Source organism: Lissotriton helveticus, chromosome 3_1 (assembly GCF_964261635.1).
Source record: "Lissotriton helveticus chromosome 3_1, aLisHel1.1, whole genome shotgun sequence".
NCBI lineage: Eukaryota > Metazoa > Chordata > Amphibia > Caudata > Salamandridae > Lissotriton > Lissotriton helveticus.
This window is the reverse complement of record NC_136061.1, coordinates 1,048,891,979-1,048,909,857: the sequence shown is the minus strand read 5'-3', so window position 1 is coordinate 1,048,909,857 and position 17,879 is coordinate 1,048,891,979. Positions and strand designations below refer to the sequence as shown.

General features: G+C 42.5%; 1 protein-coding gene across 1 annotated transcript in view; it reads left to right on the top strand.

The window, feature by feature from the left end:
* The window catches only part of KLHL41 (kelch like family member 41), a 78,783-nt gene that overhangs the window by 39,871 nt on the left and 21,033 nt on the right, over positions 1–17,879 (top strand). The window contains exons 2-4 of the mRNA XM_078681612.1: positions 6,003–6,160; positions 6,247–6,354; positions 15,617–15,802. Coding sequence (XP_078537738.1) covers positions 6,003–6,160; positions 6,247–6,354; positions 15,617–15,802 — 452 coding nt within the window. The remainder of the gene's footprint in view (positions 1–6,002; positions 6,161–6,246; positions 6,355–15,616; positions 15,803–17,879) is intronic.

Genomic DNA, 17,879 nt, shown 5'->3' with positions numbered 1-17,879 from the left:
CGCTGTACACTGGCATAATGGTAGCCGCCTAAGGCTAAGCAGTTTTTCCCTATTGTAATATAGTGGAAGAAACTCACCGGAAGTGAGGAGCCCGATGGTAGCCCCAATCAGCGTATCCGCCACGGCGGACCAGGACTGGAGGAAAAGCGAGATGTGAATTGAAGCAGCTAAGGAGGTGTAGGCAAGAAGAATCAAGTAATGTGCAAGTGCGCGTAGGTAGGAGAAATTGTTAAAAAGCACAGAGTAATTCATCCACACATATACAATGTGAAAAGTATTTAAAACCTAGTAGCAGGGCAGGAAACACTAAATCCTACAGCTGTCAGCTGCGCCCGTCAATTCACCTCGGGAATATATAGGCTAATGCCTATGATGCAAACTGGATCGCTAACACAGCTGAGGAAGTGGAAACTACGTGGGAAACAGGGGCTCAAATTGGATCATAAATTCAAAGTTGTTCTGAACAGGGGCCCCCAAAATCCTTAAGATGTCCCTGCGAAATCTGTCTCTCAGTCCGATAGTAAGGAATCCTCTTTGGAAAGGTAGCAAAGTGTTGAAATGAATGGCAAAAGAAATGTCTGTGCGATCATCAATCCAACGCATAATATAATTTCACAGGTCCAGGGTGACACCTGCTGGGTAACCTCATCTGATCAGACCAATCAGTATATTGGTCAGTTCGTATAGGATGATTGTCATGCGCCATAAAAATTACACATTTTATGAGAAAAGATGGAAATCATCATATAAACTGTCGAACGATTTAAGAAATGAAATTGTAGACAATGGTTGTTTAACAAAGGCACATGAGTGAGTTAAAGAGGGCAGTTTCTCACACCAGCTGTTCCCAAAGTAGCAATATAGTTGAGAATTGTCCTGGCATATGCATGAGAATTCTTCTTATGAAACTTAGTTTCATTACACATTACAAATGTATGAGGCTTTCTTAAGAGAACGGAATCAAGAAAGGAAAAGAGAAAATGAAAGCCTAAATTGAATTTAATTAAAAAAATACACAATATAACTTAATAGAAATACATAGTTCATTCTAAAGTTTCTAAAACCTTATATTCTTTTCTTCAATGTATGCCACTTAGGAAGCATTTTAATTCCATTGCCATTAGTAAGTGTAACTATGGCACATTTCTACATTTAAAAAGTACCAATGTATAAAATTATTTCAAAATGTGAAGTAACCAAATCGTTTCTAGTCATTCCCATTATTACATGTATGAAGATCATTCACAGAAAGTTTCAGGGAAATCAGAATTAGCATAAACGTGCATCACCATTTCTTTTTCTCAGTTGATGCACACTTATCATGAGCAGAAATAGTACTAATACAACTCTTTAATAATCTTCCATAAAGTTATCAAATTTACATTTAGTCCTGTTAATTCTTCACATATATCATTATTCAAAGAAGGTTGGTTAATGAAGCTTCCCCAACATGAGTCATCACTTTCAGATTTCTAATCCACATTAAAAGAATACATTATATGAAGTTTAGCAAACACTTACCTATGTTATTCAAACAAGCATTTTTGTCTAGTCTACACTCTCGTCTGCATGCTTTTACGATGCAGTAACTAAGAGCCTGATTACGAGTTTGGCGGTCCATGAACTGCCACGCTCGCGGTGGTCCGTCCGTCAGATTACAACTCTCTGATTTGTTCCACCAATTGAATGCCGGCTGTGCCATGGAATTGCCGTTCCCTGGCGGTGGCACGTCAGAGGAGCAATATAATATGCTGAGCAGACTGGTGCAGTCTCACCGAGCATATTACGAGTTCCGCCACCGCCAGCGTTATCTTCCCGCCATGAAAATGCTGCTGTGGTGAACAAAAGGGGGCCTTACAGGGCCCTAATTACACCCTACAATGGGGATGCATTTAGGGGGGCACAACATGTGCCCCTGTGTATGCTTGCATCCCCAGTTCCAGCACTGCATGGACGTCACAGTCCATGCTGTGCTGGAACATTTTGCCATTCCCACTGTGGAGCCCTTTTTCAGAGCACCACTGTGGGATCGGCAAAAGGACCGTCCCGCATGCACAAGTTCAACACATAATCAGGCAGGCGGTCTTTGTGCGGCTTAAGCAGTGCTGTGTCAGCGCAGCACCGCCAAAGTCGTAATCAGGCCTTAAGTCTCTTCATGATCAATTTCTCAGACTCTTCAACGTATAATGAGCACCAATTGTGCATGTTTGTCATTTTCTTTGAAAGGTGTCAAAATCGGTTTTATGTGTCAAGTAGAGATTCAGTTGATTATCTCCTTCATCAGTACTGTAGCTGGACAAGTTTAAAAAGTATTTTCCTACTTTGTATGTTTGTTGTATAGTGCAGCTCACATGAAAACTCGAAAAAGCAAGGAGAAATGAAAACATTTCTCTTTTTAATGCCTTCTTTTCAGCTGCATTTATTTTTGGCGCTAAACTCTGTCTACTAAAGTTAGTAGATAGGTTTCAGAGCCAAAAGTATGGGTGGTTGCATGGAAACACCCATGTACCCCCAGGTAACGCCCCCTTGATGCAAAGTAGCGTTTTGCGCTGCTTTGATTTATTTTTCCTTACAAGCCAACGCAAATACCAATTTGTGTTGGTTCGTTAGTCCTCAAAAAGATTTAGCGGCGGTTTAGCGTTATTAAAAGTAGTGCTAACCCTACACTATACCTTTGTGAATCTTGGCCTTAGAGTCCACAGAGCACATCTGACAAGTGCAGAATGGATAAAGACAGGACACCAACACAGAAGTTGCCAGTGTGACGGCTCAGTGAGCTGAACATTCCTGCTAAAAAGTTGCAGGGCAGTCCTGGTTGGACCAACTCAGTATTCAGTCCTTCCAAAATGGGTAACTTGAGCACTATTACATTGGGTATTGTAAACATCCATTATGTTCAGCAGTTAGAAAAAGCAGGGGTGGGCATTTTCATGATGTGATGTCTTCAAAACCCAGCTATTCTGCTACCATGTTCTAGCCGCACAAGCAATTGAATGTATAAATGAATAATTCCTATAAGGCAGGAACATATTACCCCCCTTAAGGGTTTAAGGTGCTGTTAGATATTAAGTGAGCTATTGCCCAGAGTCATATGATGCTGAGCTGCCACTGGGGATCGAACCGTGAACCCCATGCTCCAGAGTCAGCCGCTCTGGCCGCTGCACCACACTTCTCCATAGTGCAAATACAAATTATCATCAGCTCTGGCAGATAATAGGAGGGTGGAAGCAGTGCTTTCTCACAGGTCTAAATAGATCCCTAATTGCAAGAGAGCTCAAGTGTCAATGTGAGAAGGTTTGCTTGCCTTGGAGTTTTCTTTGTATGTTGGTGCTTCAGGTTGGTATTTTTCTATTATCGCCTTCCTCATCCCAGTCCTTACTCTTTACAGTATGCCAAGCTCATGAGACAACTACATTGTTGCCATTTGAATGTAAAAAGAAACTCAGAGATACGGAATGCACGAAAGGTGGCCTCTAACTCAGCTACTTCTTGTAATAATACCAGAGCACTGAGGCAGAAGCACGTCTGGAAGGGGTGGTTGTAATTTGGGCGCAGGGAAAGGAAAATGCAGTGCTTGATTTGTAAAAAATAAATAAAATAAGTGCCAGGAACCTCATCAAGAGCCCTCTGCAACTTGCACTACCCAGTCCCCCTGCCACCTCTGCCAATGACAGTACCAACACAACTACTAAGCGTCACATTCCAACAAGTGTGACACTTCAGACTATTCCAGGACCCCACAGCTATAAGAATGGCTTGGGTGGCAGGTACTAGCCATTTTAGATGTGTATTGATTCAACAAACAACGGTTGTGCTCATCTGTATATTATACAGACAACGCCACCATGTGACAGACTGCCATAAGCACCGGTGTTGACAATTAAGAGCCAGTGCAGCGCACCGGACTGCACCGAGTTAAATTAAGCACTGGGAAAATGTAAGTAAAATCTTTACTCTAAATGCCCAAACTGGGGCCAATAAGAAAAAGAATGAAGTACTGCACGAAGGAAGGAATGCATGACTGAATGAACAAATAAATGAATGAATTAATTAGCAGTTTGATTCCTCAGAACCTTTTTTCACAGCAGCACTAAATAAAATCACAGCAAGAATGCAGCTGTGTGATAGACTAAACAATGCAGACAAAAGAAATTCTATCATGACATTGAAAGAATATTGTTCAGAAGATGTGAGCTGCAGACTTCTAAATGAGGCAGAAAGCAGAGGGCATTTGATTAGGTCCAGGCGAAGTGGTAAGTATGATGGCATAATCTATCCTAATTTCAATCATTTTGGTTTAATCTTGTTACACAAAAGTCCCATAGTTATGCTATTATACTACATTGCTTGCGTGCGCTTCACAATAAAGGATTGAATTTAAGTTTTCCATTTTGAGTAATTTCGCTTAATTTTCCCAAAATGTTCATGTAATTATGCAAAAGCACATTACGCAAATCATAAATCAATTACATGGCAATTCCAAGATAAAGCCCTCAATCTGTGATTTTGTTTACCGGGGTTACTGTCCATATACTTACAATTAACATTAGGTACCAAGACCAGTATGTACTACTGGGATGGGGTCGATCATTCCTCCATCCACACCTGCTGCGCATGGGTTTGCTTTACTCAAATACAATCCTTAATAAATCAAAATCTCAGGGACAATTGTGACCATTACGGGCTTATACCTAGAAAAAACACAAAATGCCCTTGAACTGATGGGTGAATGAATCAATACGTGTGATCATTGGCTACTACCCACTAGTGGTAATGTGCTGTTTATTGACCACTGTGATGTACACTGTCCTCCAATTTCAACATGTTTATAGTTTTTCTTTTTATTGTGTTATCATCTGTATTGTATGTTTTTTCTTTGAAACTCTTATATGAGGTCCTGCAAGATATTGTATTATCGATTTTCTCTGCTTATCGGAAACCCTTGGAGGCATATTCACAAGGACTTATCTCCTAATTATCCCCACATTAACGCATCAAAAGTGGTGATAGAATTAACACCCCATTCACAAGCTGGTGCAAACTGCAGACATCACCAGTATTCCTGCGATAACTGCCCAAAAATGTATCCAAACGGTGGACACCACCAAATAACTCTAATGAGATGCAGAGTAGGCGTTCCCGTGCAAAAACACATGAATAAACCACAACACAACTTTCACAACGAAATGCCAAAGCGAACCAAAAACAGGTGATAAGCCGCGGTAGCAACAGGGAATTTACACCTGCCTTTTGCTGGTGTAAAGCAGGACAACTACCTGCAGCATGGAAGGGAACACAGCCAGGAGCCTTTTAAGATGCAGGTATTCCAGATGGACGGTATCTGCCTAAGTTAGCCCACTTAAATTACAGTATTATTGGTTAAAACAAATGGTCAGACTTCGGGGAAGCTGATTGCCGCGGTCACCATGCTGCCAGTCTTACAGTGACACCTGGCTTCCAGCAGGGGCAGTGTTGGGCCGGAAGCTTAAAGTAGTGATGATGGGACTTTTCAGGCAATTATCGGGCATTCACAACGTATTGCTGGCTAACGCAGGATTTCAATTCGCCATCGCGATGATTAGTACATGGGTTATGACACCCCTTCACTGTTACTATCGCCATGTACAGCGTTAACTTTTCTGGCGATGACTGACGATGGCCATAGTTGTCGCCCGTCTCTGTAAATATCCCCCTTCGATAACAAGCTCATATTTGTAACTCCATACATACCACATGTCTCCCAGCGATTGTACGGTCCTTACCTGTATTTATGCTTTGCCTCTTATTTTGTACTCCCTCTAATATTTTTCCTCCAAGAAAATTCAATGAAATAATTTAAAAACAAAAAAATGGTTACGCCAGAATGACAGGAGCCTTTGGCTTTAGATTAAAAGTGACAAGACTTATGTGTTTAAATATATGTGTGGCATAGATTTTCTAAAAAACTTTTTTATGGCTGACTTCATGCGGCTGCCATCATGGTGTTCTTTTCTGTATTTCAGCTGGACAGCATTGCTGGTGAGTGGGTTGGGCTCCCGCCAATGCCTTCCGCCAGATGCCTCTTCGGGTTGGCAGAGGCTGACAACCTGATCTACACCGTTGGCGGCCGAGACCTCCAGACGGAGGAGCCCCTCGACTCTGTGTTGTGCTACGACTCCAAGTACGGCATAAATGGCTTGATGTTGCCTTAGCCTATCAGCATAGTTGAAACATTTGGATTGACTAAACTTCTTTTTTTTCCGTCAGTGACGTAGCATGGAAAGAAACACAGAAGCTTCCCATCAAAATCTACGGCAATTCAGTGGTGTCGTACAATGGAATCATGTATTGTATCGGCGGGAAAACAGATGACAAGTGAGTGCATGGCTACATAGGTGACACTAACATTCTGATGATTGCGCCCGATCCAAAATGTCTGCAAATGTAACCTGTAGGAACATTACATGGTTTTCCAATTAACTAGCAAGGATAGTAAATAAATGCATTCATACATAGCGCTAGTTTGTAAGTATGTATGCAGCCCTTAAAATGCACTTCTAATTGAAGTCTGTACCACCATACTACTCACCCACATAATGTGGCGCACATTAGGACTATTAGTTTGTTGCCCCTAAGGCACCTCTAAGCGGGCTGGAGCTTCAAAGTGAGCTGTAGAAATTGTCTGAATTTTGTTTGTTTATTCTCATGAGTAATGACCAAGAAAACTTGTACAAGCTATCTCTTCATTAAATCCTCTGTCCTTCTTGCCCCCTCAAAAAAACTGATGAACAACTTCTCTCCCCCCCCCCCCTTTGTAGATCTTTAGTGGATGCATGGCTGTTTTAGAGCATTTTGTACACAGTGGATTGTGAAAACAGCGTCTATTCTGATGCTTCTCAGCAGACCCGGTTCTAGGAATTTTCATCTGGATGGGCCAAGGGTTCCTCTGGGTGGGCCAATGCGGCCCCAATTGTTATCAATTCTGTAGGTAGCCTACAAGTCCAAGATTTTCATTATATCTTCCTGTTGGAACTGGGGTCCCCAGCTCCCCGAGGGTAGCATGGCTCGAGCGGGTAGGCATCCGAAAGCTTATGTGTAAAGCGACCATACAGCATACGCAACCACTGAGACGGAAAACTGGGCACGCAATGAGTGACGCCACTCCAGTGAGTATGTATAAAAATTAAATAACTTTTATATATTGAGCAGAGTCAGGGTAATCAAGAATTGACAGTATTATTACCTTATTAGCCTTCCTTTCAAATACATGTATTTCAACACTTGGCAATAAATACTAGGTGAATAAATATTAAATATAAGATAAATACTGAATATTAGATAATATCAAGTGTAGATAACCACAGGCCTGACCGTCCTTGCTTCTTGTCAGCACCTGTAAGGAATACATCACAAAAGGCAACTAAATGACATTACATCATGTTGGATCTGTAGGAATATTACCCACTTCTCACCAAGCAAGGGTGAACATTTCCTTAAACCATTTCAGGAAAAATAACCAGGCACTTAGCCAAGAGTAAGCGGCTCATTTGACAAGAACCAACATTTCAGTGGTACATTTCAGTGTTCCAATCAGGAAAGAAATAACGTTCCGCTATACAGCAGTAAACATGTGAATAGGTAACTGTAGGCTTTCTGTAAATGCAGCACTAAGTGGGAGAAAACACTTCATTAAGAATAAACAACCCCTTGTGCAGATATAACCCACTCCTTAATCAGGAATAACCATTTTAGGAATCACTCCTAGTATGAATAAGCATTTCCTAGATTAGGGCTACACACTTTATAAGCTACAATACATTTCTGTAGGCCAGAAAGAACATTCTCCTTGAGCAGATGTAGAACTTCCTATGAAGCCAGTGTAAAACATTTCATTAGGCCAGAATTACCTATCTCATCAAGTAAGAACAAACATTTCCTTCAATCAGGGTAGCCTTTCTCTGAGCAGAAGTAAACATTTAATAATAGATCAACCATTTCATGACTCAGACCTGCACATTTAATTGGGCCTATGCAGAGCATTCCCTCAAATAAGGCAGTAATAAATAGGCCTATTGTAATATGTGCATTTCCTTAAGGCAATTCCAAAGTTACTACAGCCTTAACTCCTTATGCATTTCATTAGGAGCACAAACACTGCATTTCTCAGCAATAACATTTCCAAAAACGCAGGAATAAACAGTGCCTCGAATGAGGGTAAACCATTCAATTGGCAGAAGCAACCATTTCCTTAATCAGGAATAAACAGGTCATTAGAACCCAGGCCCCATTAGCAATTTTGCGCAGCAAGCTTCTTGAATCGGCAGGGCCTGTAATAAGGTTTTCCTAGCTCCTGCAGCTTAAAGATAACAGCCCCTTATGTAGGACTAAACATTTAATTTACCCAGAATAACATTCTCCTCAAGCAGGGATCAACCTTCCATTAATTATATCTAAACCCTGTGCCTAAGAACCAGTAAGACAATGGCACATGAGCAGGAATTCTCAGGTTGGAACAAAACCTTTCATTAGACAGGCACAATTAACCAATTCCTTGCTCTGCAGTTCTTGACGCAGGGATAAAACATTTCTGTATTCAAGAGTATCCCTGTTGGTAGGTAGAAGTTAGAACACTGGGCAGGAGTATAAAACATTCCATTAGGTAAGTACCCCATAAAAAGGCTCAACATTTCATGAGAGAATAAACGCTGCATTACTCAGCCATAAACATGCATAGGGCTACACTAACTGGCATGCAACTGTTCCCCAGGCAGGGGTTAACTTTTATTAGCTGAGGCCCCCACGGTGTCTTTTGGGGGGGGCCCTGGCCCAGTTCCAGTACTTGAAGGGGCCAATGGGGCTATTCCCCAGTTCAGGGAGCCTTCTGACACAGTGCCAGGCAGCAAATTCAGGTCCTGGGCACACAGCGCCTGGCTGATGCAGCGCTTGAAGTTAATGACAGATGCTGGATGTACAGCGCTTCACAGTACCTCAAGAGTCCCCAGGCAGCAGCCGAGCTCTCAGGTTCACAATGCTTCGCAGTAACAGCGCTGGTAATGGCTTTCTGGTGTCAGTTGTAGGGGCATCACAGCGCTCTTCAAAGGGGCCTAGCGCCAGGGGTTTCACGGCGCTGGGCTCAGTCAGCAGGTCACGAATGGCAGTGCTTCTCTGTGGGGGACAGCGCTTGAAGGCACAACAGCCGTCTCAGGCAGAGTCAGCGCTCATCAGGGCAAAAGCGCTTCAGGCAGGAATAGCGCCCAGGAGCTTCGTGGCGCTTTAAGAGTATAGCGCTTCAGGGCCCAACAGTCTACAGGACATAAGCGCTTCTCAAGGAGGCACAGCTCTTCAACAGGTGATCGGAGAGATAGCTCCTGGGACACAGCGCTCTGTCCAGTTTAGCACGCTGAAGTAAATTAGTCAGTTCAGATGATGCAGGTTAGCAATTCAGACAGATATAGCGCTTCAGGGTTCTAGCGCTTCAGCGGGCAGTTACAGTGCTTAAGCCTCAGGCAATTCAGTTAGGCTAGCAGTTCAGGAGGCTAGCGCTACGCAGAGATAGCGCTTAGCATTCACTTCAGTGGAGCACTTTCCTCAGGACAGGTAGTGCAGGGTGCTTGCGCCAGGGAATAGGAGCGCTTAGCCAGCAGACAGTTTATATTAGTTGGAGTCAGATCAGCAGGTTCCACAGGACAGTTCACACAACAGTGGCAATCCAGAAAAAGGGATCCCAGGTGGCGTCAGGGAGCGCAGGGAGTGTTACACCGCCAATACCTGGTTGATTTCTCAAAAGTCCTGTGGTGATTTGGTTTCTTCTTGGCGCTTTATATTTCTTGCGCCCTTGTAAATTGCAGTCTCTGGGTTCCTTGAAGGGGGGGGGGTGTTGAAGTTGATGGTTGATATCAAGTCTCCTCCGCTAGTTCCCTTCAAGCAGACCTGGGGTTCCCCTTCCGCCGGGCCAGGTCAGGGGGGCAAATTCAGGATCCCTCAACACTTGATAGGCAGCACCTAGGCTCTGTCTCTACCAGTGTCATAGGTCCCTGTCTAGGCCCCACTGCCTAAAGCTCCTGCGTAGGTTCTCCCCCAGGTCTGTGCTCCCTCAGTCTGACAGTAAAGTTTACCTCCCTTTCCTTATTTAGTCCCAGTTGACAGTTGGCAGTGGCAGTTGGTGCCACCTCACCTGTTCCAGAAGGTTCCAGGAGGTTCTAGGAGGTTCCACCATTGTGGCTATGGACAGGCTGGCAGGCTAGTATGGATACATTATTTGAGGGTTCTAGCCAGCTCCTGACTACTAGAATGCGCCCACAAAGACCACGCTGCAGTAGCAGGGGTCAGTGGCGGCCATGTTTTGGGAAGTAAGCACCTGCACCTTAACATTAGTTTGACATACACAGGGCTTTCTTCACTACACAAGGCCTATACCCTTTTGTTACAATAGGGGGCACCCTAAATTAAAGGAATAAAAAACGAAAAAATCTGGAGAAAGGGCCAAGTCCTACACTTCCAAACAGGCATACAGTGTGTCTATAGAGTTATATGAGAGTAAGAGCTGATGTCTATTCTCAACAGCCCAACTCATGATGTCCAGCAGGCTAGGCTTTAACACCAGCACCAGGATTCCAAGCACAGTGTAATAGTAGTTCAAGGTTAAGGAGGTCCCTGTTACAACACCTAAGCCATGACATTATGCATTAGGAAGACTGGCACTGAAAGCTCAACCCAGGTTTGAGCCTGAGGCCAAGCTCTTGTTCTGCTTTAAGTCCTGTTGGAACTTTGAGCCCATAATGAGCCAAGCTTTCATGTGCCTTCTGCCTGCCACCCTCAATCTACCCAGGATGTGGCATTACGGCAAGAGCTTCCAATTTTGGAAATGAACAACCTAGGTTCGAGTCTCGGTGTTGGCTCAACATCTTGTAATTCGAGGCAAATCTCCAGTGTCTAAAAGAAACGAATTTGACCTTGTATAATGTAACTGGTGTTCATGTAAAGCACTTCAGTATCTCCAGGCCGAGTTTACACTATATAAAAACAGCAAAAAACTACCCAAAGTGGTAAAAGCAAAGCATTAATCTAAAAAAGAGGGACAAATAGATAACCATTTAGTGCCTGATTTGTACCAAGTGAAAAATAAAACCTGGATAAATTTGAGCTTCTCCACTTAAATTGTGTGAGCTTGGGCAAATATTTTATTTCACCCAAACTCGTTTTTCTTCATATTTGCGCATGAAAGCAAATTCAAATACATGAATCAGAAAAACAACTATACAAAACCTATTGTGTTTGATTTTATAGACTAACGTCGCTCTATAATAATCTGGGCCACCTACAAGGTCCACATGTCAATTGTCTTGCCTCTTGGTTCACTAATGGCACTCTTACCAGTGTGAGGATGGGGTCGGAATGACTGTAAGCTCACTTTTAATAAGTACTTCTCAGTGCAGAGCTATAATGTGAAATTAATGTCGAAGCTTCCATGTGTTAAAGAAATTAAAAAAAAAATGAATTTTGAAGAGACTGTATAATATTTCACATGATGTTTGTTGTATGTTTCACATAGCAAACATTTTCAGGGCTCAGCTTGTGCATGGGCTGTACGAGCCAAGCCAGAGCCTTAACTCGGCTCTCCCTGTTCATTTGTTTTCTCGACCACATCTACGCCCAAAACACACCACTCAATTTCAGTTATAAAGACAGTGGAAAAACATTTCGACTGTCCGCCATTGAAATTGAGGAAGCACTTAAGAGGTGCCTTCTCCATGGCCTCTTCTGCAGTGACTGGGTGGGCCAAAGGTCATCTTTGGGTGGGTCTGGCCCACCCAGCCCCACTGCTAGAACCGGGCCTGCTTCTCAGACACGTGTGCTGAAGGGACATTCCTAGGACAGGACAGACAAGTGGCTAAGGAAAGGGTAGATTGAAAACACACTAGGCTTCAGAGCCACAGGGCAGGGCAGTTGGCCAATAAAGACCCTTAAATTGGGGCATATCATGCAATATGAGAAACATTGGAACAATGAGTAATTGCAGGGTAATACAGACTGGGCATAGGTGTGAAGGTCAATAAAGGTCCATAAAGGCACACGTCATATTCCAAAACTGGAGGCTGTATAGCACCACTTATGCACTCATCCAATCTTCTTTTCCATAGAATCAGGAAGCAAGGCTTCTCTACAGGTCAAGGATGAGAAAGATGTCAAGTTTGCGAGAAAAACATATCTTAGTGATTTGTGGAAAGTCGTTGAAGCCCTTCAACTTACAGCTGTTTCACAAAAAAACACAGAAAGCTTGACCTGTCAGTATCATTCCATTCCTACACAGCGTTCCATTGAGGATGCAATGGAAGGGCATCCTCAATGGACAGTGATGTCGCATAGTCGTCATAAACTTCATAACTGACCTTCAATCCAGGTTCCTTCATACCTAGTAATTCTCAAATATGCTTCTCAAATTCAGTAAGCTGAATCCTTTGGATATACTTCCTCTGGGAAAGTGAATCCTGATCCTCATTGTCATAGTCACGCTCTGGATCAGAATTTGTTCCTTCAGGAAGTGGGAAATTAGAGGAACCCCAGACATCAGACACAGCATCAATAATCAGTTCAAGAACTTCACCATGAGCACTTGATGAACATGATGCATCTCCATACTTTTTCTACCTTCCATGCTCAATGCAGGAATAACCAGAAACAAACCTCGATGCTCAACCAGCTAAATAGTACTCTCTCCTAATCTTTGTGTGATGAGATATCTAGTACTATATAAAAAACTTCAACAGGAGGATATTGTAAATATTGCCTTTTGAAAGTGAGACAGCCATACAATAAGGCCATGGCAAGTGCATCTTTCTCTTTATTATTTACCCTTGTTCTGTTCTTAGGCGGGGAAGTTGCTGTTCTTTCCCTGCCTGGTTATAGCAGCGGAAACGTAAAAATGGCCGATCCTACGTTAGTGAGAACATTGTTGTAAAACCTGGCAAGGCGCACTGTCTCTCCACCATGCCCCAGCTAAAGTATATGAGAGGAGCGAAGCAGCACTCCTTAAAAAACCGTGGAGACCATGCAAAAGCATGACAATAGCGGCGACACCCTAGCACCAAACTACAAATCTATACGAGAGCTTAATAAAGAAATAAGGATTGTCTGCTACTGATAGACAGTAAATATATTAAATAAATACATGTCAACATACCTGCAAGCAAGAACTGGGCAATCGTCTCCGCAATATGGTGATGGATGGTTTATAGGTAAGAGGACAGTCTCAGTGTAAGTATGGAAATGGAAGAAATACACCCCTGGTAAATAGGTAATAACTATGGAAATGGAAGAAAGACACTGCAGATAAATAGGTAAAAGTATTTTTTCCTAGATAAATGATATGGGGTAATTCTCTTATGGGACACCTATGTCAGGGCTATGTCATTTTTTTATTTAGAGTACTTTAGATGAATAATAGTGCCTTGAAAATTGTATTGCAAGCACTCAGAGGCGGCAAAATGATATAGCAAATAACCACTAGCTATGAGAGAAATACTCCGCTGGGCGGTACCAAATGAATATATAGGTATATTTTAAAGTGTTGGCAGCAAAAGGTAAGGCAAGCAGCCAAAGATGTCTGTAAACAGATCTAAAGATGGTGAGCGCATACTATTACAAGAAAACATTTTGGCAAATGCGCATTCTCCATTCTTTTGCAGTAGTTGCTGTGAAATAAAGCCCACTCAGATCCTTCAATTACACTATGTATAGAAGGGCTGCTGCCCCAAAAGGATCCACTACTGTGCTAATAAATAGATCATCCCATTACAGTTAGATGAAACTGCAATGTGCTTTCGTTTGCATACAGCCTATTATTTCTTCTTTTGTCTTTGAAGCTGGTAGAGGGCAGTGGAAGGAGTAGGGGTAGTTTTTAGGACTGTTGCAGGGTAATTTGTAGGGCTCAGGAAGGGGGCGGCTGTTTTCGGGATGGTTTTTGGTAGGAGTTAGGGTCTTAGGCCAAATGCATGGGAAGGGCAAGTGGCATTTAAGGGTGGGGTAGGTTTTAGGCCTCGGGCAGGAGGGTCGGTAGGGGAATAGGATTTTAGGGCTTCGGTGGGCAGGGGGGTCGGTGTAGTGGTAATCTTTACAACGCATAGCCCTTTATCAATCAGGCCTTTACCACAAAATTGCATGGTAAAGACATGCGTGATACAGGCATGCCCGGTAAAGGAACGTGTGGTTTAGACGCATTTGTGGTTAGGACGGCGTTGTAGAAGCATGTGTGTTTCAGCCATGCGTGCCTCTGTCAAACAGAATTACATGTATTAATTCATTAAAGACAGATCCACCGTTTTTGCTAATGGTAGTTTTTTTGTTGTAATTCTTTATTGAGAGATTAAAGGTATATACATTCATAAAAGTATAATATATTATAGCAGACCCATAAAAGTCTAGGTATTTAACATATTTAGTATAAGATAGAACCATTCTCAGCACATGCTGCTTCACATGTGTATGTCGTTTCTTACTTATTATTGAAAGGATTTTTCAGTGACATACATTCTCTAAGCCTTGCACTTCTCAACCCTAGCCACAAATCTTTAAACATGTTTGTGGTCCTGGCCTACACTACATAAATCTCTAACAGGGCCGGCTTTAGGGCGGTGAACTGGTGTGGTAGCACTGGGCGCTTACTTGTGAGGAGGGGACTGACCTCAGGGGCGGTGCTGTGTTTATTAATAACTTACGATTTAAAAGCAACTGCTGCAGAGTTCCTTATGTGTCCAACTTTCAGGCCAGTGGCATAACACAGGCCCCCGCAGCCACTGCAGTAAGAGGGGGCCCAAGCTCCAGGAGGCCACCTCGCTGGCCGGAGAGCTCCTGATTTAGTCCAGAGGGGGCCCCTCCACGAACCTTGCAGGGTGGTCCCCTCAAGTTTCGTTATGCCAGTGTTTCGGGCAGCAATAAAAATGTCAAGATAACGCGTGATTAATGATCCTGCTAGAAAGAGAGAGAGATCGCAGTTTTGTCTAGTACAGTTTTGACTCGAAGTAGTGCCTACTGCAAGGAAAATATCTGTATTTTATGTGGATAGCTGAGTGGATTAGTAAGCCAGTCTTTACCAGTGCTTTAACCCCTTACATGCGGTGCAAATTTTCGCGCTGTGCAGCCGTTTTGAAGAGTGGGCGGGATCATGACGGCCCCCAGCCGTCATCAGCACACGCCCACCGTGATGCATGACGGCCGGGGGCCATCATCAGCATGCAAAGGGTTAAAATAAATCAAATGTATGTGAGAGAGGGGGTATGGAGAGACGAGGGGCACTTTTGCCATGAAGTATTGAGGGAAACTGAGGAGGAGGTCATGGGTGGGGGGCACCAACAAAGAGTGTCACCACAGGCGCCACCAGGGCTAAAGCCGGCCCTAAATCTATAACATAGCTAACCAGAGACCTATATTGATAAATGTTCAACAAGAAGGCTAAATTCTCTACCATGTCCTCAAATGTCATATACTGCTTAATTTGAAGAAATGGCGTGTATTTAAACTACAAATATAACCATACAAATAATTAAATATCAAATGATTGCTTGCTCGTTTGATTATCCCTGAAAACCTTTCACTTAGTGACGTGTACGGTTTTGTTTTACCTCCTCTTTTCTCCGCACAGGAAAAGCACTGGCAGGGTATTTGTTTACAGCTCCAAGAAAGCAGGCTGGAAAGACCTCCCGCCCATGAGGACCGCTCGATCGATGTTTGGTGCAACCGTGCACAAAGGCAAGATCTACGTCGCCGGTGGCGTTACGGAAGAAGGCCTTATCGCCTCAGCGGAAGTGTACGACATCGCCAGCAACAAGTGAGTGAGATCAGAGAAGTTTTAAGGCATGGGGAAAGTGGGCTCTGGCCCAGGACCCCAGCTATTCAGGGGAACCCCTGATAAAGCCAGCTCTGTTCTGCAGAGAGTCAGGCCCTGATGGCTTTGAATAATTCTTACAGAAAGTCAAAGCCCTATCGTGTTGCTGTCTATTTTGATCACAGGTTCTAAGAGTATTAGGGGAGAGCTACTCAATTTGTAAGGAATCTTTCAGTGCTTCCAAAATTGTCTAAAACTATCACATCAATATTCTAGCTAGTGTCACAAAATATTACTGCTACAAGATCAAGTGTATATAAAAAAAGGGGTTGATTTTATTAAATTCCTCCCATTGGGTTACAATCTAAGGCACATCAAATTTCTCATCCTTTAAAATACGTCATTATCTCGGTTGGACAGTGACATAAGGTACAATAAAAGTTATTAATAAAACAACATAAAATACAAAAACAGTCGACGTGGCGTTTTGGTATTTGTCCGTTTTTCACCTTCATCAGGACAAGTATGTATACCAACTCTTTTAGAATTCTTTTGAAATTTGCTTCATCAATTGCAAGTTTCCACTGGTTTATATTCTTATTCCATGACTCTATAAATTTTGAGCCCTCTTAATGGTACTGATAATAGGTCTCCGGTATGTTGGAACCACCGTCTTTTTGATGTACTATTGAGGTAATAGGGATATTCTTTTGTTCAAGGAATATCCTTGTATTTCTCTTTATCAAAAACAAAGTTGTTACAAGGTGCCGAGACTTTAATTGTGTCTCCTTCGATTATTTGCGCGGCCTCCCTGTTCCAACGTACCGGGTAATTCACGTGAATTAACCGGTACGTTGGAACAGGGAGGCCGCGCAAATAATCGAAGGAGACACAATTAAAGTCTCGGCACCTTGTAATTTTTTTTAAAGGATGAGAAATTTGATGTGCATTAGATTGTAACCCAATGGGAGGAATTTAATAAAATCAAGCCCTTTTTTTATACACACTTGATCTTGTAGCAGTAATATTTTGTGACACTAGCTAGAATATTGATGTAATAGTTTTAGACAATTTTGGAAGCACTGAAAGATTCCTTAAAAATTGAGCAGCTCTCCCCTAATAATCTAGGAACCTGTGATCAAAATAGACAACAACACGATAGGGCTTTGACTTTCTGTATCTATCTACCCCCTCCCTAACCCATTCTTTTAGGGGTATCTTCCTATTTTCTGAACATATTTGAATAATTCTTAAACAGGTTGTTTCAAATACTGTTTTCCTTTAATTCATTTTAAAATGGGTGACGTGTGAGAGTCTATTACAGACATTTTGCTGAGAAAAGTTGTGTTTATGTTTCATTCCTTTATATCAAAACAGGACCGCACATATTCATATGTCACAGAGATTATCTGCAGTAATATTAGGCAACTGTTGCTGTGTTACAATTTTCAAAACACAGTTCACTATTCCTAAATATGAGATGTAAACACATTTAGAATTTGGAGCGGAGTGCAATTGCACTGTCAGTGACCAGGTCAAAGAGGACATGAAAAAGCTGAAACTGGATCCTAAATCAAGGCAATTCTGAACAGGGGCCTCCAAAATACGTTCAACCCTGGGCCCCAAAAATTCTTAAGATGTCCCTATTTTCTTTTTCCGCTTTTTTAGCTCAAAATCGATCTGAAGGTACTGGTGCGCTTTAATTATTTACATTATTACAATTGTGGATATGCTATTCATATGAAACAACTTATCATTTCTTGATTGATGAGATTTCTGAATGAAAGAAACTTCTTAAAATAATGATTAAACCAAGGAACTTTCTACATGAGTTGTTGTTAAAAAACTGAAAAATCGAATAACCATCCGATACTCGGTATCCAGCTGTGCATTTAAGGGACGCTACCTCCAGGGGGAGGGGCACTTTTTTCATTCATTTAGACACGATTCGGACCAGAAAGCATTACCTTACTCCACGCTACCTCATTACTAGTAATGTACTCACCTCAGACTCAGACCTGGTGAAATCAACGGAGTTTGTGGGCAAATTTCAAAGATTACATTCCCAGGTCTGCCACTT